General features: G+C 38.3%; 1 protein-coding gene across 2 annotated transcripts in view; it reads left to right on the top strand.

Annotated features, from left to right (window-relative positions):
- The window catches only part of P4HA1 (prolyl 4-hydroxylase subunit alpha 1), an 83,219-nt gene extending 61,921 nt beyond the window's left edge, over positions 1-21,298 (top strand). For both annotated transcript variants that reach the window (XM_047702194.1, XM_047702195.1), the window contains exons 11-15: positions 10,284-10,337; positions 14,108-14,173; positions 18,345-18,413; positions 18,918-19,014; positions 20,258-21,298. In XM_047702194.1, the coding sequence (XP_047558150.1) occupies positions 10,284-10,337; positions 14,108-14,173; positions 18,345-18,413; positions 18,918-19,014; positions 20,258-20,328 (357 nt within the window). In that variant the 3' untranslated portion in view covers positions 20,329-21,298. The remainder of the gene's footprint in view (positions 1-10,283; positions 10,338-14,107; positions 14,174-18,344; positions 18,414-18,917; positions 19,015-20,257) is intronic.
- The last annotated feature ends 3,294 nt before the right edge of the window (positions 21,299-24,592 follow it).

The raw sequence follows: 24,592 nt of genomic DNA, 5'->3' as shown, positions 1-24,592 counted from the left end.
TCTAACTGTTAAGTATAAATTTATAGGGAATGAACAGTATGTGATACTATATTAAGCAGACTATAATTTTTGTCATTCCTAACTAAACCTGTCAGGTAACCAGGGGCAACCTTTTTTTTTTTTTTTAATGTCTTTTTCTCTTTTCTTTTGAGATAGTATTCACATGCCATAAAATTTACCCTGTTTTTTTTTTTTGTTTTTTTTTGTTTTTTTTTTTTTTAAAGATTTTATTAGAGAGAGAGATCACAAGTAGGCAGAGAGGCAGGCAGAGAGAGAGGGGAGGAAGCAGGCTCCCTGTGGAGCAGAGAGCCTGATGCGGGGCTCGATCCCAGGACCCTGAGATCATGACCTGAGCTGAAGGCAGAGGCTTTAACCCACTGAGCCACCCAGGTGCCCTACCCTGGTTTTATTATATGCACATGGTTATGCAGCTATCACCACTATCTAATTTTAAGACTATTTCATCACTTCAAAAACTTTAAGCAGTCACTCTCTATTCCCTCTCCCAATGCCCCTGGAGACTACTAATCTCCTTTCTGTCTATGAATTTGCCTTTTCTAGATATTTCATATAAATGGAATAATAAAATATGTGGCCTATTGAATCTGGCTGATACCACTTAATATAATGTTTTCAATGTATCAGCACTTTGTTTTCATGCCTGAACAATATTCCATTGTTTGGATATACCACAACTTCATGTATCTATCAGCTGAAGGATATTTGGGTTGTTTGTGCTTTTTGACTATAATGACTAATGCTGCTATGAACATTTGTGTACAGGTTTTTGTACAAACATATAAATTTCTCGTGTGTGTGTATGGAATAACTGAGTCATGTGGTAACTTTAACATTTGAGGAATTGCCAAACTATGTTCCAAAATGGCTGCACAATTTTATAATTCCATTGGCAGTGTATGAGGATTACAGTTGTTCACTTGTTCTTGTCTGGTTTTTTTTCCTCATTATAGCTTTCATTTGCATTTTCCTGATGGCTAATGATGTTGAGCATCTTTTCATGTGCATATTTGCCTTTTATTTCTTTGAAAAAATTTTTGTTCAAATCCTTTGACTAGGGGTGCCTGGGTGGCTCAGTGGGTTGGGCCTCTGCCTTCAGCCTGGGTCATGATCTAAGGGCCTGGGATTGAGCCCCGCATTGGGCTCTCTGCTCAGCAGGGAGCCTGCTTCCCCCATCTCTCTCTGCCTGCCTCTCTGCCTACTTGTGATCTCTGTCAAACAAACAAACCAACCAATAAATAAATAAATAAATAAATAGATAGATAAATAATCCATCCATCCATCCATCCGTCCTTTGACTATTTCTCAATTGGGTTGTTTGTGGTTTTTAATTGAGTTGTAATTGTTCTTTTTAGTTTCTGGATATAGGAGCATTATCAGATACATAGTTTGCAAATATTTTCTCCCATTCTGTAGGTCATCTTTCATTTTCTTGATGGTGTCCTTTGGCACAACATTTTTAATTCTGATGAAGTCTGATAGGTCTTTTTTTGTTTTTTGGCTTTGGGATTTTTTTAGTTGCTTATGGTTTCTTTTTCTTTTCTTTCTGTTTTACTAAATTCCAGCATAGTTAACATAAAATTTTATATTAGTCTCAGAAGTACAATATAGTGATTCAGCAGTTTTGTACATTACTCAGTGCTCATCATGATAAGTGTCCTCTTAATCCCTGTCATCTGTTTCACCCATCCCCACCACCCATCTCCTGTCTAGTACATCCTCTATAGTTAAGTCTGCTTTTTGGTTTGTCTCTTTTTCCCTTTGTTTCTTAAATTCCACATATGAGTGAAATTGTATGGTATTTGTCTTTCTCTATTTCACTGAACATTATCTTCTCTAGATCTATCCATGTTGTTGCAAGTGGCTAGATTTCATTTTTTTTTTTTTTTGGCTGAGTAATATTTCATTGTGTTTATATACCATAACTTTATCCATTCATCTGTCAATGAACACTTGAGTTTCTTCTAAATTTGGCTGTTATAAATAATGCTGCAATAAATGTAGGGGTGCATATTTTATTGAATTAGTGTTTTTGTATTCTGGAATTACTGGATCATGTGGTAACTCTATTTTTAATTTTTTAAGGAACCTCCATACTGTTTTCCACAGTGGCTGCACCAATTTACATTCCCACCAATAGTGTATGAGGGTCCCTTTTTCTCCACAACCTCGCCAACACCTGTTGTTTGCATTTTTCATTTTAGCCATTCTGACTAGTGTGAGGTGGTATCTCATTGTGGTTTTGATTTACATTTTCCTGATGATGAATGATGTTGAGCACATTTTCATGTGTCTGTTGGCCATTTATATGTCATCTTTGGAGAAATGTGTGTTCATATCTTATGCCCATTTTTAAATTGGATTGTGTTTTGGTTGTTGAGTTATATAAGTTCTTTTGTATTTTGGATACCAACCCTTTATCAGACACGTCGTTTGCAAGTATCTTCTCCCATTCAGTAGCTTGCCTTTTAGTTTTTTTTTTTTAAGATTTATTTATTTATTTGGCAGAGAGACACAGAGAGAGAGGGAACACAAGCAGGGGGAGTGGGAGAGGGAGAAGAGGCTTCCTGCTGAGCAGGGAGCCCAGTGTGGGGCTCGATCCCAGGATACTGGGATCATGACCTGAGCCAAAGGCAGATGCTTAATGACTGAGCCACCCAGGCGCCCCTGCCTTTTAGTTTTGTGATTGTTTCCTTTGTTGTGCAGAGGCTTTTAATCTTGATGTAGTCCCAATAGTCTTTTTTTGCTTTTGTTTCCCTTGCCACAAGAGACTTGTCTAGAAAAATGTTGCTACAGCCAATGTCAAAGAAATTACTGCCTGTGCTTTCTTCTAGGATTTGTATGGTTTCTGGTATCACATTGGTTCTTTAATCCATTTCAAGTTTATATTCGTGTATGGTATAAGCAAGTGGTTCAGTTTCATTCTTTTGCATGTTGCTCTTCAGTTTTCCCAATGCCATTTGTTTTTTTTTTTTTTTTAAGATTTTATTTATTTATTTGACAGATCACAATTAGGCAAGGAGGCAGGCAGAGAGAGAGAGAGAGGAGGAAGCAGGCTCCCCGCTGAGCAGAGAACCGGATGTGGGGCTCCATCCCAGGACCCTGGGATCATGACCTGAGCCAAAGGCAAAGGCTTTAACCCACTGAGCCACCCAGGCCCCCCCCCGAATGCCATTTGTTAAAGAGACTGTATTTCCCATTGCATATTCTTGCCTTCTTTGTCAAAGATTTATTAGCCATATAATCGGTTTATTTTCTATTCTATTCTCTTGATCTGTGTGTCTGTTTTTGTGCCAATACCATACTGTTTAGATTACTACAGCTTTGTAGTATATCTTGGTATCTGGGATTATGATACCTCCCATTTTGTTATTCTTTTTCACGATTGCTTTGGCTAGGGGGCACCTGTGTGGCTCAGTCAGTTAAGTGTCTTCCTTTGGCTCAGGCCATGATCCCAGAGTCTTGGGAACAAGCTCCAAGTCTGGCTCCCTGCTTGGCAGGGGCTCTGCTTCTCCCTCTCCCTCTGCCCCTCCCCACTGCTTGTGCTGTCTCTCTCCCTCTCTCCCTCTCTCCAAATAAATAAAATCTTAAAAAAGAAAAAAAAAGATTATTTTGGCTATTGGAGGTCTTTAGTGATTCCATACAAATTTTTGTATTCTTTGTTCTAGTTCTGTAAAAAATGTTGTTGGTATTTTGATAAGAATCACATTAAATCTGTCGATTGGTACGTAAATGTAAAACGTAAAATGTACGTTTTAACAGTATTTGTTCTTCCAGTTCGTGGGCATAGAATAGCTTTCCATTTCAGTTTCTTTCATCAGTGTTTTATAATAAGTCATCTTCAGTTTCTTTGAAGTAGTTTTCTGAGTACAAGTCTTTGAGCTCCTTGGTTGGGTTTATTCCTAGCTATTATTTTTAGTTAAATTGTAAATAGGACTGTTTTCCTCATGTCTTTCTGCTACTTCATTATCAATGTATAGAAATGCAAATGGATTTCTGTATATTGATTTTTGTATCCTGTGACCTTACTGAATTATCAGTTCAAGTAGCTTCTTTGGTTGAGTCTTTAGGGTTTTCTATATATAGTATCATGTCATCTGCAAATAATGAAAGTTTAACTTCTTCCTTACCAATTTGAATGCCTTCTATTTCTTTTTCTTGTTTAATTGGTATGGGTACAGCTGCCAGTACCATGTTGAATAAAAGTAATAAGAATGGAGGGGCACCTGGGTGGCTTAGTGGGTTAATAAAGCCTCTGCTCTTGGACAATTGTTTGTTGCAAGTTTTCGATTACTGATTCAGTTTCATTGCCAAATCAGGCTCTATTTTATGTTTTTTTCCTGATTTGGTTTTAGGAGATTAATAGTTTCTAGGAACCTACCCATTTCTTCTAGGTTGTTCAGTTTATTGGGATATAATTTTTCATAATATTGTCTTACAGTTCTTTGTATTTCTGTGGTGTCAATTGTTATTTCTCCTCTTTCGTTTCTGTTAATTTGAGTCCTTTTTTTGGTGGGGGGGGATGAGTCTGGCTAGAGGCTTATCAATTTTGTTGATCTTTTCAAAGAATCCACTCCTGTTTTCATTGATCTGTTTTCATAGTTTCTGTTTCATTTATTTCTGCTCTAATCGTTATTATTTTCTTTTTCCTACTGGTTTGGGGTTTTGTTTGTTGTTCTTCTAGCTCTTTTAGGTATAAGGTTAGGTTGTGTATGTGAGATTTTTCTTGTTTTTGAGGTAGGTCTTACTGTAAACTTCCTTCCTAGGACAGCTTTTGCTGCATCCCAAAGATTTTGAACCATTTTCATTTGTTTCCATGTATTTTTTATATTGATTTCTTGTTGACCCATTCATTGCTTAGTAGCATGTTATTTAACCTCCATGTATTTGTGTTCTTTCCAGATTTTTTCTTGTGGCTGCTTTCTAGTTTTATTGCATTGTGGTCAAAAAAGTTATTTGGTATGACTTTAATCTTTTTAATTTGTTGAGACTTGTTTTGTGACCTAATGTGTGATCTATTCTGGAGAATGGTTCACGTGAACTTGAGTGTATATTCTGTTTCTCCATGTGCACTTGAATGTGTATTCTAAGATGGAATGTTCTGAGTATATCTATTAGATCCATCTGGTCTAGTATGTCATCCAAAGCCACTCTTTTCTTACTGATTGTTTTTTTGCTTGAATGATCTGTCCATTTATGTGAGTGTTAAAGTCCCCTAGTATTATTGTATTATTATTTCCTTTGTGTGTGTTTTTAAGATTTTATTTATCTGAGAGAGAGTGTGAGTGTGAGTGACAAGAGAGCAGGAATAAGGGGGAGAGGCAGAGGGAGAAGCAGACTACCTGCTGAGCAGAGAGCCCAGCATGGGGGTCCATCCCTGGACTCTAAAATCATGCCCTGAGCTGAGTGCAGATGCTTAACCCACTGAGGCACGTGGTGCCCGCCCCCTTATGTTTGTTATTAGCTGTCTTATGTATTTGGGTGCTCCCATGTTGGGTGCATAAATATTTATAATTGTTATATCTTCTTATTGGATTGTCCCCTTTATGAAGTGTCCTTGTCTTTTGTTACAGTCTTTGTTTTAAAGTCTGCCTTGTCCAATATAAGTATTACAATCCTGGCTTTCTTTTCATTTCCACTTGCATGATAAATTCTTTTCCATCCCTTCACTTTCAATCTGCATGTGTCTTTAGGTCTGAAGTGAGTCTCATAGGCAGCATATAGTTGTGTCTTGTTTTTTTAGTCCATTTTGTAACCCTATTTTTTGATTAGAGTTCTTAGTCCATTTACATTCAAAATAATTATTGATGGGTATGTACTTATTGCCATTTTGTTACTTGTTTTATGGTTTCTTTTGTATTTCTTCTTTTTTTTCTCTTCTATCATGCTTTGGTGGCTTTCTTTAGTGATACACTTGAATTCCTTTCTCTTTATATTTTTGGATATCTATTACCAGTTTTTGATTTGTAGCTACCATGAGGTTTATATATAAAACATCATATGCATATGGCCATCTTTATTAAGTAGATCACTTAAGTTTTTACTCCTCTACCCCCACCACATTTTAGGTATATGGTGTCATACTGTATATCCTTTTATTTTCTGAAACCCTTGATTGATTTTTATAGATAGGCTTAATTTTATTGCTTTTGTTCTTCCTACTCTTCTTACTCTGCTTATGGTCTTTCCTTTCCATTCAGAGTCACCCTTTAATATTCCTTATAGTGCTGGTTTAGTGATCATGAATTTCTTTAATTGCTGTTTGTCTGAAAGCTCTCTCTCCTTTTATTCTGAATGATAGCCTTGCTGGATAGAGAATTCTTGGCTGCAGGGTTTTTATTCTTCTTCTTTCAGCACTTTGAATATATCCTGGCACTCCTTTCTGGCCTACAGAGTTTTCTGTTGAAAAATCTGCTGGTAGCCTTATGTGGTTTCTGTTTTTATGTAACTGTTTTCTCTTGCTGCTTTTAAAATTCACTGTCACCACTTTCTGCCATTTTAATTACTATGTGTCTTGGTGTGGACCTTCATGTTGATTTTGTTGAGGGTTCTCTGTACCTCCAGGAGCAGGATTTCTGTTTCCTTCCCTGGATTTGGGAACTTTTCAACTATTATTCTTGAAATAAATTTCCTGCTTCCTTTTCTTTCTCTTTTACTTCTAGAATCTGTATAATGCAAATATTACTATGTTTCATGGTGTCACTGAGTTCTCTTAGTCTATTTTAATTGATTATCTTTTTTTCTCTTTCCTGTTCAACTTGATTTTTTTCCACTATTCTGTCCTCCAGGTCACTGATTTGTTCTTCTACTTCTTCTGTTCTACTGTTTATTCCCTCTAGTGTATTTTTAATTTCAGTTATTGAGTTCATCTCTGATTGGTTCTTTTTTATGTTTTCTGTCTCTTTGTTGGGGTCCTTCGTCACAGGGACGAAAGCCTGTGTTGTTAGTGGGCCATTCTGGGGCTGCTCTGGCCTTAAGCTGAGTCAGAGCAGACATTTGCCAAAGATGTGGTAGCACCAGACTGCAGGGTGCTTTTCCTGTGTTGTGCCCCGAGAAGCTTTTTTGGGGGGCAGGGTCTGCAGTCAGACCAGCCCCCTGCTGGGCCACAGTCTGAAGGGTGTGTATTTATCTTCACCTCTCCCCAGGGCAGGAATCACTTTGGAATGGTGGAGCCCCCAGTCAGGGCTACTTGCACACTGCTAGGCTTGTGGCACTGCTTTGGATGGACTCTGGCTTAGAGTGTATTGGAGAGAGTGGGGGATCGTGGCACTAGCAAGATCTGCCCTGGTTTGCTGCAGGAGAGGGCTTACACCCCCTGGGAAAACTCTTGCCCAGTCTAGAATGGAGGGGTGGGTCCATCAATGAGCTCAGGGAATGAGGAGGTGTGTTGTTGGTAAGGTTCATGCAGGTCTGCTGTGTGAGGGGATCTGAAGCTGCCTGGGATGGAGGGGGACGTGTCTGCAGAAGAATGGTGAGGCAGGGCTCTCACTGTTAGCAGGAGAGTGTTCTGCTGCCCTGGTTCCCACAGGTATCTGTGTATCTAGGCTGGGGGAATGAGGGAGGGAAATGGCACCTTCTAGCTTTTTTATTCTTACAGAAGTGTCCCCAAAACCCCTGTTCCTCCAGCACATGCTCTGAGCTTAGTAAATAAATCTCCTTCCTATATACCCCAGGCATTTTTCAGACTGCCTCTTCTATGCTGTATCTCATCTGGACTCTCTGTTGCATTGTCTATTTAAGGGTAGGGACTCCGTTTCTTCTAGCCCTCCAGCTCCCAAGAGCTGAGCTTGGTGATTTTTAAAGTTCCAAGTGTTAAGCCGCATTGATTGTAAGAACTTGAGAAGTCAGGCCTCTCTGATTTGCAAAGCCAGATGTTATAGAAATTCATCATATGCATATAACCGTGCATGTCCCCCATGCCTGGGTCAGAGGTCTCTTCCTCTTCCCTCTCCACTCCATTGTGTCCCTCCTTCCCGTAGGCAGCCTCACAGTCTGTTTGGCTCACAGCCATGTCTCAGCCCTTCTCCCCTCCTTGTTGTGGCCTCTTCTTCACATTTAGCTGTGGAGAGTCTGTTCTGTCAGTATTTTCAGGTCATTTTTTGGATAATTTACACTGATTTTGGTATTATCCATGAAACAAAGTTAGTCTAGGATTCTCCTACTCTACCATCTTAGTCCCTGATTGCTTGTGCTTTAGATGTCTAAGAAACCATTGCCTAATGCAAGGTCACAAAGATTTACACCTGTTTTTTCCTAACAGTTTTATCCATACTTTCAGATCTTGATCCATTTTGAGTAAATTTTGAATATGGTATGAGGTGGAGGTCTAATTTCATTTTTTTAATGTGAATATCCAATTGTTCCAGCATCATGTGTTTAAAAAATGATTCTTCCCTACTGAATTGTCTTAGTAATTTATATGAGTATTAAGAATTAAAGTGCTTTATTTCTTTGCACTTATCGAGAATAGTTTAAACATTCCTTTCCTTCTCATTGTGAAATGATATAGAGTAAGCATGTTTTCTCTGCGTTTGCAAATTGTCATAAGTTTGGGTTTTCAACATTTTATCCTTTGTGCTTTTAATATAAAGTATCCATGAGGGTTTTTTTTTGTTTTTTATTGTGAAGATTTCTTTCCAATATTACTTCCTCCAAGACATCTTTCTCCTTTCCATCACAATCACTTTCCATATGTTAGTAAGTTTGCCTTCACCAAGTTCCTCTGGCTGCATATCTAGAGTTTCTTGAATAGCACAAATGGAAGCATTCCCCCTTGTCAGTTCTTTTTCCTGTGTCCCCATTTAGGTTTGATTTGAATTTTACTTACAGCATCATTAACTTTCCATTATCTGTGCTGTACGTTAACTTTTGTTAGCCAGTTCCCTCTTCCAGCTATCCATTTTTGTAAAATCTCACATGGTGAGGAAACACAATTACATATTTTGCTGCCTGTGTGTGAACTGAATAACAGATGTGCAGTGACCAGTCACTGATAGACTTTGATAGAAGTGATAGGATTGGTAATTGATCATGATGTGCAGCTGTTATTTACATAGTAATTTCTGGTCTAAAGCGCTAGCAGCAACATTAGTACTTTATGCAGTTACAGTTAATATGCTGTGGTAAAACTGAAATTTAAACTGTTTTTAGGGGTCTGGTGTTAATGATTAGCTAAATATGCATTTTGGAACTGTGCAAAGAAGGGTTGTCTTTACTTAAATTTGCTTAAGTTGCCATTTATTCATTGGTAATCTACAGCTTCCTTGTTATTCATTATATTATTAAAAACTCTTGTATACATCTTTTTCTTCCCTGATCTATGTTTATTCTCATTTGCTTAACCTTCACAGAATTTTTCAAGCTACTTGATAACAGTTTTACTTAGTAGGCTTAGTAGGCAGATCCAACCCAACATATCTACACCATAAGGAATCAAATATCCAGAGTAATAATTTACACAGGACTTGGACTTTGCTGTGGGCACTCTTTTAAATATATTCTCCTTTCATTTCATCAGCAGTGCTGTTTAAATCCCATTCTCCTTTCATGTTGTCATATTGGGATGCAAGGAAGGAGTTAAGGAGGGGATCCTTCTCCTTAGTTTACAAATAAGAAAACTGAGATTGTATTGAAAGTTACATATATTATAACTAAGAAAGCTAGAACTTACACTCAGACCAGATACTTTTCTTACTTTCTTTTGCTGCTTCACATGGGATTGTCATTACCAACTGAAATTGTTAGCACCCTCCAGCAGGAATAATTAAGTTTCGTGTTAACTTCCTCCCTCTTTTACCTTAGGATAAAAAAAAAAAAAAATGTAGGAGGAAATTTTATTAAAATAGATTGGGAGTTTCCCAGCATTTTGGGCTTTGGAAAATATGAGTCTTGATTTAAACTCCAAAGGAAAGTGTTTAGTAAAAATTAATAATAGAACCCTCCAAACTCTATCCTAGAAAATTTTAATTCTAAACATTTTAATTTTAAAATTCTAACTCGTTTTAGTTTATGTATTAGAGGAAAACATGTACCCCAAACATCTACTAAAGAAAAGCATATTAACTAAGGTTCTAAAATAATTATGTAGTAGCTATCCTAGATTTTTATCCTGGTTCCTTAAGAACTCTCATTGATTTAAACTGCTTTGCTTCTCATTTCTCGAGGAGTACGTAATCATGACATATAAGACACCAAAATAGGACTTACTAATTTTTTGAATAGTAGTCTTGATTCTTTTTAATGCGTACTTTCTTCCTCTCCTTCAGGTAGCAAATTATGGAGTTGGAGGACAGTATGAACCCCATTTTGATTTTGCACGGGTAAGTTAAAAAAAAAAAAATGAACGTAGGCGTTCTACTGAAGCTCAGGCATGACATGTTAATTCTGTTCTTTTAGTATTAAAAACTTAGTCTGTTTGCAATTTGTGGAAGTATGGTGGAATAGAGGCCCTATAAAACCTTTTTAGCAGTAAAAAACCCTTAGATACACAGTAAAAAAAAACAAAAACAACTTTTAAATGCATTGCCGAGCCTGGAAGAAAGGAAATTCCCAAAGGCAAAATGAACAAAGAAAACCTAGAAACTAAAATTAGAGTTAAAGGGGATGGCAAAAAAGCTGAAGCTGAAGGCATGTGCCTCCAAGAGTTGAGAGCTTTGGAGACTAACAGCTCTGTGAGAGGACCTACCACTGTGTAAGCTATTGAACCTCAGAGATCCATGCATAAAACCCGAATCTCCAAAAGGATTATATTCTCAGAGAAAGAATAGCCTTGAAAATAATCTGCTTTGAGTTATGAGCCTTAAGGAGAGTTGCCTGTCATCACCCGGGTTGGGGCTGGGGGTGGGGTGGGGGAATGCAGTGTGTATGAGAGCCTTTTCTGGGAGTTTGAAAGCATAGGCGTGCTCCCACATGAACCTTGGATTTGAATTTTCACTACCCTGGAAGAGCGAATTTGTTCAGTTAGGTAGTACTCCTTGGTACTCCTCCCTGAAAACTGTCATCCTCATTATAACACCTCGGGAATTTATTTTTTTTTTAAGATTTTTTATTTATTTATTTGACAGAGAGAGGTCACAAGTAGACGGAGAGGCAGGCAGAGAGATAGAGGGAAGCAGGCTCCCTGCTGAGCAGAGAGCCCGATGCAGGACTTGATCCCAGGACCCTGAGATCTTGACCTGAGCCAAAGGCATCGGCTTAACCCACTGAGCCACCCAGGTGCCCCCACCTCAGGAATTTTAAAGATTAAGGTCAGCCAAATATGAACTCTAATATTAAAAAAGAAATCACTGGTAATAAGACACCATTGGTGAGACTAAAGTACCCAACAGATTTAGATGCCCCCAGGATGTTAGGTACTTCAGTTATCAAGTACAGCATATAAAATAACTGTATGACATTTTTGTTTGTTTTTTTTTTTTTTTTTTATTTTTTCAGCATAACAGTATTCATTATTTTTGCACCACACCCAGTGCTCCATGCAATCCGTGCCCTCTACAATACCCACCACCTGGTGCCCCCAACCTCCCACCCCTTCAAAATTCTCAGATCGTTTTTCAGAGTCCATAGTCTCTCATGGTTCACCTCCCCTTCCAATTTCCCTCAACTCCCTTCTCCTCTCCATCTCCCCTTGTCCTCCATGCTATTTGTTATGCTCCACAAATAAGTGAAACCATATGATAATTGACTCTCTCTGCTTGACTTATTTCACTCAGCATAATCTCTTCCAGTCCCGTCCATGTTGCTACAAAACTTGGGTATTCATCCTTTCTTTTTTCTTTCTTTCTTTTTTTTTTTTACAGCTTTATAAACATATATTTTTATCCCCAGGGGACTGTATAACATTCTTAAAAATAGAAGGATAAATATTAAACTTTCAAAATGATTTAACATATTTGAAAAACAAATAGAAGCTATAGGGAGAAAAAAGTGTTGAAACTTAAAGTTTGGATTAATTAAAACAGGTTAGAGACTGTTGAAGTAAATCAGCAAATTAGTGATGAATCTGAAGAAATTATAAGAATACGCTGAGCCAGGAAAATTAAAACATACAAAATAGATGTAGAGAAACACTGGAGAATAAATAATACTGAAGCAGTTTGCGAAAAACTTTACTTTTTTCACATTAAGCTATACATTTTATATATATATATGTACATATATATATAACCAAATCTTAATTAATTAAGCTTTATCATAATTACATGAATTCTAGGGGCATGTGGGTGGCTTAGTCCATTAAGCATCTGCCTCTAGCTTAGGTAATGATCCTGGGGTCCCATGTCAGGCTCCCTGCTTGGTGGGGAGCCTGCTTCTCCCTCTCCCTCTGCAGCTCTCTTGATGGTGCACATACTTTCTCTGTGTTAAACAAATCTTTTAAAAAAATAAAAAGTAAAATGAATTCAGAGAGAAATATTTTTTGAAAATTAAATGAATTCTAAGAACTGTCTCAGGTATTTTAATAAACATCTTGAACTTTAACCATTTTAAAATAAGGGTATGTTCTTTTGCAAGACAACAGCCTTTATTGTGTTGTAGCCCTTGGCCAGCTTCAGTCCCAGAATCCTAGATTCTTCTATGTAGGCCAGTAAAGAATATATTTTTAGTTTCTTTCCCTTCTATTTTCAATTATTGAAAAATGTCTGAGAGTCTTGGATGATGGGAAAGAGTATAAAATTCAAGCCCTGACATTATTGCAACTAAATTTTTTCTTAGTTTTTAATTTTGAAATCGTTACAGATTCTTAGGAAGTAGTAAAGAAATACGCAGGGAGATCTCTTGAACCCTTCCCTCAGCCTCCCCCACTGTTAGCATCTTCCATGGTAGCACATTATCAAAACCAAGAAATAGGCATTGGCACAAGCCACCAAGCTTATTCATATTTCACTAGTTATATTTACACTAATTTGCATGTATGTGTGTGTGTAGAGTTTTACTATATGTATAGCTTGTGAAACTGCCACCACAATCAAGGTGCATAACTGCACCATCACTGCCAGACTCCCTTATGGTACTTACTGTTCTGGAGACGCACATACCCTTCTGCTTTCCGTGCCTAACTGCTGGTAACCACTAATCCAACTTGTTCTCCATAATTGTATTTCACAAATGTTAGATAAAGGTAATACGTAGTGTGTATCCTTTTGAGATCCTCTCATTTCACTCAGCATAATTCCTTTGAGGTTCGCGTTCTTACCGAATTTAATAATAGTGTGCTCTTTTTATTGCTGAGTACTATTTCATGGTATGGACACATTTCAGTTTGCTTAGTCACTCATCCTTTGAAGGACATTTTGGGGCTATCACAGTCCTATTTGGAGCTATCACAAATAAAGATGTGCGTAAATTTGAAAAATCTATTTCCATTTTTCTGGGAGAACTGCCAAGAAACTATTGTATTTTAATTTAGTTTTTTTTTTTTTTTTTTTTTTTTTTTTTTTAATTTGAGACAGAGAAAGAGCAGGGAGTAGGGACAGAGAGGGAGAAGCAGACTCCTTGCTGAGCAGGGAGCCTGAAGCGGGGCTCTATCCCAGGACCCTGAGATTATGACCTGAGCCAAAGGCAGATGCTCAACCGACTGAGTGACTCAGGTGCCCCTAATTTAGATTTTAATAGCCCAGATGTGAATTCTCCAGCCAGATTAAAGTGCTGACTGTCCGAAAGAATGAAAGCATAGTAGCAGTAAACATTTGAATGGCTCATGAGTTCAAAGTAAATCTTAAGGTAAATTTTTTACCCACAGAGAGTAGAGTTCATGAATGTGGCTAAAAGGCCCTCATGTCTTGTTTTTTGGGGGCAAAACTATAGGCATGAATTTTATTAATGATCTGTAGATAGCCTAAATAACGAAAACCAGTATCTACTAATAAATCTGGCTTTTTTCTCTATAGTGGTCTTATCAAAAGTATTCACTGTACATGCTGAATTGGCATCAACCAGTATTTGAGGCCTGCTATATATTGTGCACTAGACTTTATAAATGAGTCTTGGGGTTTTTGGCATATCCTTTAGCATATTACTGGTGTTTAGTTGCCACTAGAAAATTTGCATTACTGAATTTTATACTATTGAATTCATTGTGTTTTATTCACAGAAAGATGAACCAGATGCTTTCAAAGAACTGGGGACAGGAAACAGAATTGCTACATGGCTGTTTTATGTAAGTTACAGCTGAAATTTTTATTTTAAGATGGGATTTTATTACATGACATTTTTTTTTTTTTTTAAAGATTTATTGATTTGACAGAGCGGCAGGCAGAGAGAGAGGAGGAAGCAGGCTTCCTGCTGAGCAGAGAGCCCGATGCGGGACTTGATCCCAGGACTCTGGGATCGTGACCTGAGCTGAAGGCAGAGGCTTTAACCCGCTGAGCCACCCAGGCGCCCACATGACATTTATTTTGATGTGTTCAGGTGTTTGTTTTCCTTAGCCCTTATTTGATGTTCTGATTTAGAGTTTTTACAACTGAGTAACAGGAGGGGTTTTTTGCATTTATAACTTCTTCAAATTGTAATATTAAAGCCTGAATAAGAATGCTAAAATTACTAACAGTCTCTCTACTTGGAAACAATCATTGTTGATATTTTGGAGTATGGACTGTCTGTTAATATGTGTATATAGGCATCTCTGTATATACTCATATACATTTTAAACTTTTTGAATTTTTTGTTGCTATATGTCAGAAAAAGTTTACAAATCATAAGTACTATAACGATAAATTTTCACAAAGTGAACACATTTGATGTAAGCAGCAGCCAGGTCAAGAGCACATTCTAGCACCCTGGAAGCCCCATTAAGAGTAACCATTTTCTTTCCTTTTTTTTTTTTTTTTTGGGGGGGGCGCCTGGGTGGCTCCGTGGGTTAAGCCTCTGCCTTCGGCTCAGGTCATGATCTCAGGGTCCTGGGATCGAGCCCCGCATCGGGCTCTCTGCTCAACAGTGAGCCTGCTTCCCCCTCTCTCTGCCTGCTTCTCTGCCTACTTGTGATCTCTCTCTCTCTCTCTGTCAAATAAATAAATAAAATCTTTAAAAGAAAAAAAAAAAAAGAGTAACCATTTTCTTTCCTTTTTTTTTTTTTAACAGATGCATGGGTTTTTTTAAAAGATTTTATTTATTTATTTAATTATTTGACAGAGAGAGAGAGAGAGATCACAAGTAGGCAGAGAGACAGAGAGGGGAGGGGGAAGCAGGCTCCCTGCTGAGCAGAGAGCCCGATGTGGGACTTGATCCCAGGACTCTGGGATCATGACCTGAGTTGAAGGCAGAGGCTTAACCCGCTGAGCCACCCAGGCACCCCAAGAGTAACCATTTTCACATTGTTTATTAAAGTTTAAAAACTTACGACATTTTTAAATTTTTTCTATATGTTTAGGTATATGAATAATGTTAACTTTGGTCATAATATTTGCTCCAGTTCTCTACTGCTTCATAACAATCACCACAAAACTGAATGGATTAAAATAACTTTTTCTCTCTCTTGGTTGTGTGGTTGAGCAGGCGTCACTCCTGGTCGTTGCTCTGGATCTCCCGTGCATTTGCAGTCAGGATGACCGGCACGGGGTCATTTTGAAGGCTGGGGTTGAGACTGGCTTTGTCCAGAATTCCTGCAGGTGGTCTGGGCTTCTTCCAGCATGGTGGCTGGATTACAAGAGCACATATCTCCACAAAAAGCAAGGCTGAAATGCATTGCATTTTCATTACCTACCCTCAGGAGTCAAATAATATTACTTCTCCTGCATTTTATTAATCAAAGCAATTACAAGGTTCAGGGGACAAGGACATAGTCCCTACCATTCTTGGTAAGAATATCAGTGTCACGTAAAAAGAACATGTAAGACAGGACCTATTGGTATAATATTTGGAAAATATAATCTACGTTGTTGCAACCTTTGTTAACTTAAAAAGTTGTATTTTATATCTAGACTTTATTTCATTGCACTTTCATCCCTGTCTCCATCTGAATGATATGAAAATGGCATCTGTTTTTGCTGTTTTATCTCACTCCTGACCAAAATCGGTGTGTCTTTGCTCAGTCTCATTTTCTCTCTTCATTGCTCCCTGCCACCTTCCCCATGTGTCTTTTACCCTATTTCCTCCATTCTTCATTCCCTCTGTTCAACCTACCTTCTCACGTTCCTACATTATTCTTCCACCCTCCCTCTTACAACTTCATCTGTTTCCAAAAAGATTTAAGATACCATTAAAAAAAGGATGTAAGTACTGTAATATAACTAAGTTATCACAAAGGGAGAGCCAGGGGAGAAGCTGATACATTGTACAAAATTCATGCAGTGAAATCTTATATACTTTCTAGAGATGAATTCTCCATAATTGTACCAATTTATATTCCACTTTTATATGTTGTTTGTCAGACTTTGATCTGTACATCTTTCACTTATTAGACGGACAGTTCTTGTGCTTTAATTTGCATTTCTCTTATTAGAGAGGGTGATCATCTTTTCTGGTGTTTGAGAGACATTAAACATTTTTTTGCTTTTATGAATATTGATACTATATTATTTGGTCTACTATCCATAAGTGCTAGATTTTACCATTAGATTTTATGTTAATTACCAATTATGTTCTCCTTTAATTATATAGCATTTGGTTAGGTTAGTGATTCACCCCCCCCCTTAATTGTTTTACTATTCCCAGACCAGCTGGACCAGCTACACAGAGTACGTCTTCTGCTGGGAGTGAGCTCCCCAGACCCCCTCGTGACTCCAGCGCTCCCATCCCCCACCTTCCTGCTCCTACCCCACGCCTTTCCACTCCCCTGTCTCCCACCTTTAGTAGCTGGGCCAGGCCTACTCATGCCCCACTTGAGAACCTGCAGCTACAAATCCTCTCGGATTCTTCGTCTTCTTTGGACCCAGCTAACCGAGAGAGCCCAGATGTACCCTCTCCAGCGCTTCCTCTGCCCCCCTGACTCAAACCACCTCTCCCCTGGATTGTCCTTTAAAAAAAAAAAAGGCCATTTAGCACAATTTTTTCATTTCTCAGGTGTTTCATCACTTACTACTACTGATGATGTATTTATCATAGTAAAATATCCTTATTTATCTCACTTAATGCTTTTATTTTGATTTAAACTGTGTATCATATAAAACTGTTTTCTTTGCTGTAACATTTGCTGGGCAAATCTTTTTCAGTGTTTCTAAGTTCCTTGTTTAATTCCTTTATTTTTTATTTATTTGACAGAGATCACAAGCAGGCAGAGAGGCAGGCAGAGAGAGTAGGAGGAAGCAGGCTTATTGCTGAGCAAAGAGCCCGATGCGGGGCTCGATGCCAGGACTCTGGGATCATGACCTGAGCCGAAGGCAGAGGCTTTAACCCACTGAGCCACCCAGGCTCCCCGATTTGTGTTTTTATTCTAGGTTACATTTGAAAAATTTTTAAGATTTTAATTCCAGTATAGTTGACTTACAATGTGATATAGCTTCAGGTATTCAGTTGAGTGATTCAACACTTCCATACATTACCTGGTGCTAATCACAAGTGCATTCCTTAATCCCCATCACCTCTTTAAACCATCCGCCCCCGACCTTCCCTCTGGTAACCACCAGTTTGTTCTCTATAGTTAAGAGTGTGTTTCTTGGTTTCTGTCCTTTTTTTTCCCCTTTGAGTCCACATGTGAGTGAAATCATTTGGTGTTTGTGTCTGAGTTAAGCTAAGTTATCGCTTAGCATAATACTCTTGAGCTCTAAGTCATTGCAAATGGCAAGATTTTATTTTTTAAGGCTGAATAATATTCCATTGTGTGTGTGTGTGTATACACACAGACACAACCTCTTCTTTATCCATTCATCTTTCAGTGGATACTGGGGCTGCTTCCATAATTTAGCCATTTTAAATAATGCTGCAATTAACACAGGGGTGCATATATCCTTTTGAATTAGTGTCTTCATATACTTTGGATAAATACCTAGTAGGAACACCTACTATTATTACTCTAGACACTGAAGCTCAGCAATGAACAAATGAAAAGTCCTGCCCCCAGGGAGGTTATACTTAAGTGCTATAAATGCCTAATTATACCCCTGTGTTACTTGATTTATTGGTTTTAAATAATGTCTTTTTACCTCTGGCTGTAAGATATAAAAGATATCCTTATCTCCCTTCCTGGCTCTCTCATTTCTTTTATTTTTTTACTTAAGTATGTAAACCTAAACTGTATCTTATTTTGTTTAAAAACAGTAGCATGCACAAACCTTCCTATGTTAGGTAGAAGTCCAGATGTTCTCCTGTTCCCTGTGTGTCCTGCTTCCTCACAGTGGCATATTTAGCTTTATTGTACCAGTGCTTCTGATAATACTTCTCTGGAATTCTTACAGATGAGTGATGTTTCAGCAGGAGGAGCCACTGTTTTTCCTGAAGTAGGAGCTAGTGTTTGGCCCAAAAAGGTAAACCTGATTCGTTTATTTTAATTTTGTGGGTCTCTTTATTTTTTTCCCTGAGGAAGAGATGCACCTCAATTTCATGGTTTAATTAATGAATTACATTTTTAAAGGTAGAGATAATGTAAGCCTTACTAGGTAAGATTTACTTACTAGGTATACCAAGTAAAATTTTGAATATTTTTATGGCACAGTTTACCATGATTACCTAGAAGTAATGAACAACCAAGGATTAGTACTTAAAAGTTTTCATTTCTAAAATGGGTTCCATATGATATTTATCCCTCCATCTTGCTACTGTAAGATTTGTTAAGCAACTTTGTGATATTAACATTTCCATATGATCACCAGAATTTTGTAAATGATTGTCATATTTTAGAATTTTATTAGAGAAGATATAATGCTGCCATAGATGAGTACTTGCTCACAGGAACAGAGGAAAATTTAATTCCTGCAAAAAGTGATAACCTACTATCTTATTTAGAGATAATTTTTTATTATTCTCCATAGGGAACTGCTGTTTTCTGGTACAATCTCTTTGCCAGTGGAGAAGGAGATTACAGTACACGGCATGCGGCCTGTCCAGTGCTTGTTGGAAACAAATGGGGTAAATATTTCCTGTATTCTCTTGTGATTTCTCCTAACATTGAAAGTGATTCAGCCACGCCGGTTTCTGATCATAGTATAAGTTTGCTTTTAACAGCTTAGAATTCTTATGACAGATTTTATGTATTGCAACTTGAATAAGATAGTATCTTTCCCTCAAGGAGTTTACAATGGTCTCTGATGGAGACAGGCAAATGGATAAATTAGAATATGGTATAGTACACACTAGTACAGAGACATAAACAAGATGGTAACTCCTTATAGTTGGGGAGGCTTCTTCAAAGCTTAATTTTAAAATTTGGTCTTGAAGCTAGAGCAGTATGTTTTCCAGGCCTGTTAGAGACGGGGGCCCGGACTCATGTGAAGCTAGGGAGACACTTAGTGTCATGCTAGTGCAAATGACCAGCCATGAGAAAACAAAATAGAAACATACTGTTTAACCCCATAAATCCATTTCAATATGTGTCACTAGCCACATTTCAAGTATTTTAGTAGCCAAATGTGTCTAGTGGCTACCATAGCAGACATAGCAGGACTAAGAAATAACATCTGATAGTTAGGATTTTAAAAATCTCGCCTGATGATGGTAATGTTTGGCAATCACTGAACTAGAATGAAGAAAGGCTAGTGAAGGGGAGAACATTTGCAGCAGCAAAACTGTTGGAGAGTAAAGAGATTGAAGAGGTATATAAGAAAAAGTGACAGGGCTTGATGACTGAAAGATTGGAAACAGGAGTTGAGAAAAGGTAAAAGTAATTATGGGTTCTAGTTTAGATATTTATACACATTGATGCCATGGATTGGGCTTTCGGATATAGGAGGAGTAGAAAATTCCATTTGAGGTACACTGAAAAGCAGTATATCTTGAAATCAAGGAAACTTAATGAGCACATAATAGTAGTGACTGATTGTAGGATTGATTGTTCCTCTAGAGTAGAGGTTTTACGTTCATTTTTAAAAAGTCTCTTGTTAGGGATCGTATTTTGCAAACAGGTTAAACCATGTTCTGACTGTACCTACATCTTAATTCCAATTGTGTTTCATTTCAAGCCTTTCATTGAACATCAGAAATTTAGGAAATGCACATACATAGACTATCAATTGAGTTTTCAACATTTAGCGAAGCTTTTAAGAGTGCTTACGTACCATCTGCCTTCATCTTATTTGGTCTTGAACTTAAAGCTCATGTAGAAACTTTGTTAAATTAGATAATAGAGAATCTTAATATATTTTTTCTCTCACAGTATCCAATAAATGGCTCCATGAACGTGGACAAGAATTTCGAAGACCATGCACCTTATCAGAATTGGAATGACAAATAGGCTTCCCTTCCTCTCCTGTTATACTCTGATATGCACATTGCCCAGTCTTCACTTTCCAGAGTTTACAATTGACTAACACTCCATGATTGATTTCAGTCATGAACCTCATCCAATGTTTCATCTGTGGACAATCACTAACTTTGTGGGGTTTTTTCCTTTTGAAAGTAACACTAAATCACCATATTGTACATATAAACCTTTAAAGTTCAGTTGGTATCACAGAGGATAAAACAAGGTAGAGTTAAAAATGAGGAATTTTTACATTTCTATCTTAAAGAACTTCTTGTTTGGCTAAAGAAAACAGTTTAAGCATCTGATTATAGTATTTCACTACATCTCAGTGTTCAGGGGATAGGCTAGAATGGGCCATGTGATTAAGTATGTGCCTAGGTATTAGGTCTACCTAACCTTATTTCTCTGGATCTGCCTGAAGACTAGGAATAAACTAGTCCTCAAATCTGGGTTCCATTTGATGTTTGCCCCATATGCTATTCTAAGTTGATTTTTCTTCCTTTCAGATCTTCTTAAAGAAAGTATACTATATTTTCCCAGTCCCGTTCTTTTCTCATAGCTCCTCTGTGGTGAATTTAGTCTGGGTTAAAATACTTTGCTTAAACAAAAAATTTTAATACAAAGCCCTGTATAATATCAACACTGGGTCTTAACTAAAATGATCATTAGCCTGTTTCCCCCCTTTTCATAAATGATTTTGTCCATAAAATTTGCTGTTTTTCTTAGTGCTAATACCTTGCCTCTTATTCCTGCTATAGCAGGGTGATGATGTTGGCATTCTGATAAAATATTGTGCCTTAGGAGACTGGAAATTTTAAAATGTACAAGTCCTTTTAATGATGAGGGAATTGATAAAAAATATTTTCTAAAAAGCCAAAATGTTTGTTTTTCTCAATTCTGAGATGTAACAACAATGACCTATTTATGATCTTAAATCTTTTTTTAAAAATGTTTCTGTTTTCTGTGTGGTATTTTTCATATTTGAATGTGAATGCATGCTATAGTGACAGGTGATTTATGGGGGTTTTTTTGTTGTTGTTGTTGTTTTAATGTGTAGGACTTAGATTTATCCCCCTGCACTCTAATGTCACATGGCTATGGTAGAAAATTGAGGCTCTTTGAACTTTCAGATACTTAATCAAAATCAGTTTCCTTCAAAAAGAGCTCTACAACTTTACTATGGTTATGGAGTTATTACACTAATGTTACTTCAGCTTTCTCTTATTCAAAAATAAGGTGGACTATAAAGCTGTGACCCTAATGAAGTCTACTAATGACCTTTCAGACTAACTTTTTACATTTCTTACAGTGAATCTTAGTACATACAAGGGCTTTCTATCCTTTATGCACTATTTAAATATAAATTTAAGAAAGTGTTACTTGTTTGGGTAAGAAGGTATTATTACTTTTACCAATTAAAAAAATCAACTGTAAAATTCCTTTCTCCCAAATACCCTTTGTTTCACTACCACAACTATTTTGGTAAGAAATATTGAGAATTAGCTTCAGTATTTTAATCTGCTTAGATTTTGTGACCATAGATGATTAAAAAAAAAAATCATGCTAGAAGCAATGTGAATGCAAAAGTATAGAAATAAAATGGGGAGGGTTTTCAGTGAATGGAAACTAACCTTTATTACCTTATATGTTTTATTTAGCAAGTAGAATAAAAGTAATATATATTTCAGAAGGAAATGACATTCTTAAAGATTTCCTTATTATATTCAACCCAAACTCTCCATGAGGATCAATAAACTCTTTTCAGTATTAGATCTTACAGAACCCTCCCATGTTTCATTACCAACTATTTTTCTTTACAAATGGAAAGGAGAAAAAAAATCCTGTAAAAAGTTTTGAGTCCAGTGGTCACTGCAATCTTTTTTTTGATGGTGAACATTAAAACCAGTGAGGACTGCATCCCAGCCCTGGGTGCCCTGGAGCACAGAAAATAAACCCCATGGTTTAAAAGGAGCAACTAGAATATAAAGGAACTGTGCCAAAGGATGGCGGAGCTGTTGGAACTCTCTTTAGTTTGGAGGGGCTAGCAAGCGCCATGGTTTATGTTCCCCTTCAGTTTGATAGCATGGATAGAGGCAGGGTCTGGGCGCTGTAGCAGGCTTATCACCTTAGTGAGACCCAGGCCTCTAGCCCATGCCAGTCCCAGCCATCCCACCAAAGCAACTTCAGCTGCAGCCAAGATGGGCCACACACAGAACACCCTTGGTGAGTGCTCACTATATCTCAATATAACCATCTCAGGCAGGTGATACAGGCACAGAGCACCCCAGAACACTCCAAACCTGCACATGAGGACTCGTCAGCGCACCTGTGGCACAGGTGCCTGGCTAGTGCCTGTCTTGGTTCCAGCCACTCCAAGGCACCCCTGTATGGAGTGCTCCAGGATTCCCTGGCCCATAGCCTGTCTTAGCTCCAGCTGCTCATGGAGGGCACGCCCTCCACTGAGCACCCCAAGACACCCCACCTTGCACCCACATCAGTTTCAGCTGTCCTGCCCAGGTGCCTTCTGCACCAAGAGCCCCAGAATCATGGCCAATTGAGCTACATTCACCTGCCAGGGCACACTGTGGAGTGCCCCAGAACTTCCCAGCCCACACTCTACCTTGGCTCCAGCTACCCTACAAGGGTGCCCCCTGCATGGAGCACAATAGATTTCCCAGCTTGTGTCTCACCAGAGTACCCTCTTCAGAGATTCCAGGGACTGCCCTACTGCATGTACACTTCAGCTTCAGCTAGCCTGCCATGGGACCCTCTGCAGAGAGAATCCAGGGACCGCTTTAGACTATGCCCGTTTCAGCTCTGGCCATCCCACAAGGATAGCCCCAGCACCCCTGCCTATGCCACACACAGCTCCAGCCAGCAAACCAAAGTCATCAGGTACACACAGTCTACATGGGATGGCCATACACAAGACCATTCCTTTGAGTTTAGAAGTAGCTGTTCCATTCAATTCATAGAAATAAACACAAAGTCAAGCAAAATGGGGAGACAAGAGAAGTATGTTGCAGAGAAGAGTAAGACAAAACCTCAGAGAAAGAACTAATTGGATATAAGTAATATGCCTGTTAAGAGTTTTAAAATGATGATCATAAATTTGCTCACTACACTGTAGAGAACAAGAAAACAGAAAATATTAAAAGAATCAAGTTGAAGAATGCAATAACAGGGTGCATGGGTGGCTCGGTCAGTTGAGCATCTACATTCTGCTCAGGTGATAGTCCTGTGTTGGGCTTCCTGCTCAGCAGGGAATCTGCTTTACTGTCTGCCTCTCCTCCCCAACATTTGTACTCTCTCTCTCAAATGAATGAAGTCTTAAAAGAAAATACCATACAGGGAATCAACAGATTAGCAAATGCAGAAGAATGGATCAGTGGTCTGAAAGAAAGGGAAATAGAAAGCAACCAACCTGAACAGCAAAACAAAGAATTTTTATTTTATTAAGGAGGCTCCATTCCCAGTGTGTAGGAGCCCAACATGGGGCTTGAACTCATGACCCTGAGATCAAGACCTGCACTGAGATTGTGAGTCACATGCCTAACTGGTTGACTGAGCCACCCAATATCCTGAAAAAAGAATTTTTAAAAATGAGGATACATTGTGCTCGCTTCGGCAGCACATATACTAAAAATGAGGATACATTAAGGGATCTCTTGGACATCATTAAGCAAACAAACATTCACATTATAGAGGTCCCAGAAGGAGAAAAGAGAGAGTAAGGGGCAGAAATTTTCTCTTACTGGGGGAAGGAAACACATCTAGGTACAGGAAGCAGAGTTCCAAACAAGATGAACTCAAGGTGGGCGCCTGGGTGGCTCAGTGGGTTAAAGCCTCTGCTTTCGGCTCAGGTCATGAGCCCAGGGTCCTGGGATTGAGCCCCGTATCAGGCTCTCTGCTCAGCAGGGAGCCTGCTTCCTCCTCTCTCTCTGCCTGCTTCTCTGCCTACTTGTGATCTCTGTCTGTCAAATAAATAAAATCTTAAAAAAAAAAAAAAAAAAGATGAACTCAAGGTGGTCTACACAACAACACATAATTAAAATGTCAAAGATTAGGGGCACCTGGATGGCTCAGTGGGTTAAGCCTCTGCCTTCGGCTCAAGTCATGATCCCAGGGTTCTGGGATCGAGCCCTGCATTGGGCTCTCTGCTCAGCAGGGAGCCTGCTTCCTCCTCTCTCTCTGCCCCCCTCTCTGCCTACTTGTGACCTCTGTCAAATAAATTAATAAAAATCT

The sequence above is a fragment of the Lutra lutra genome, chromosome 14 (genome assembly GCF_902655055.1).
Source record: "Lutra lutra chromosome 14, mLutLut1.2, whole genome shotgun sequence".
Taxonomy (NCBI): domain Eukaryota; kingdom Metazoa; phylum Chordata; class Mammalia; order Carnivora; family Mustelidae; genus Lutra; species Lutra lutra.
The sequence above is the reverse complement of the archived record's forward strand: the minus strand, read 5'-3'. Positions and strand labels throughout refer to the sequence as shown.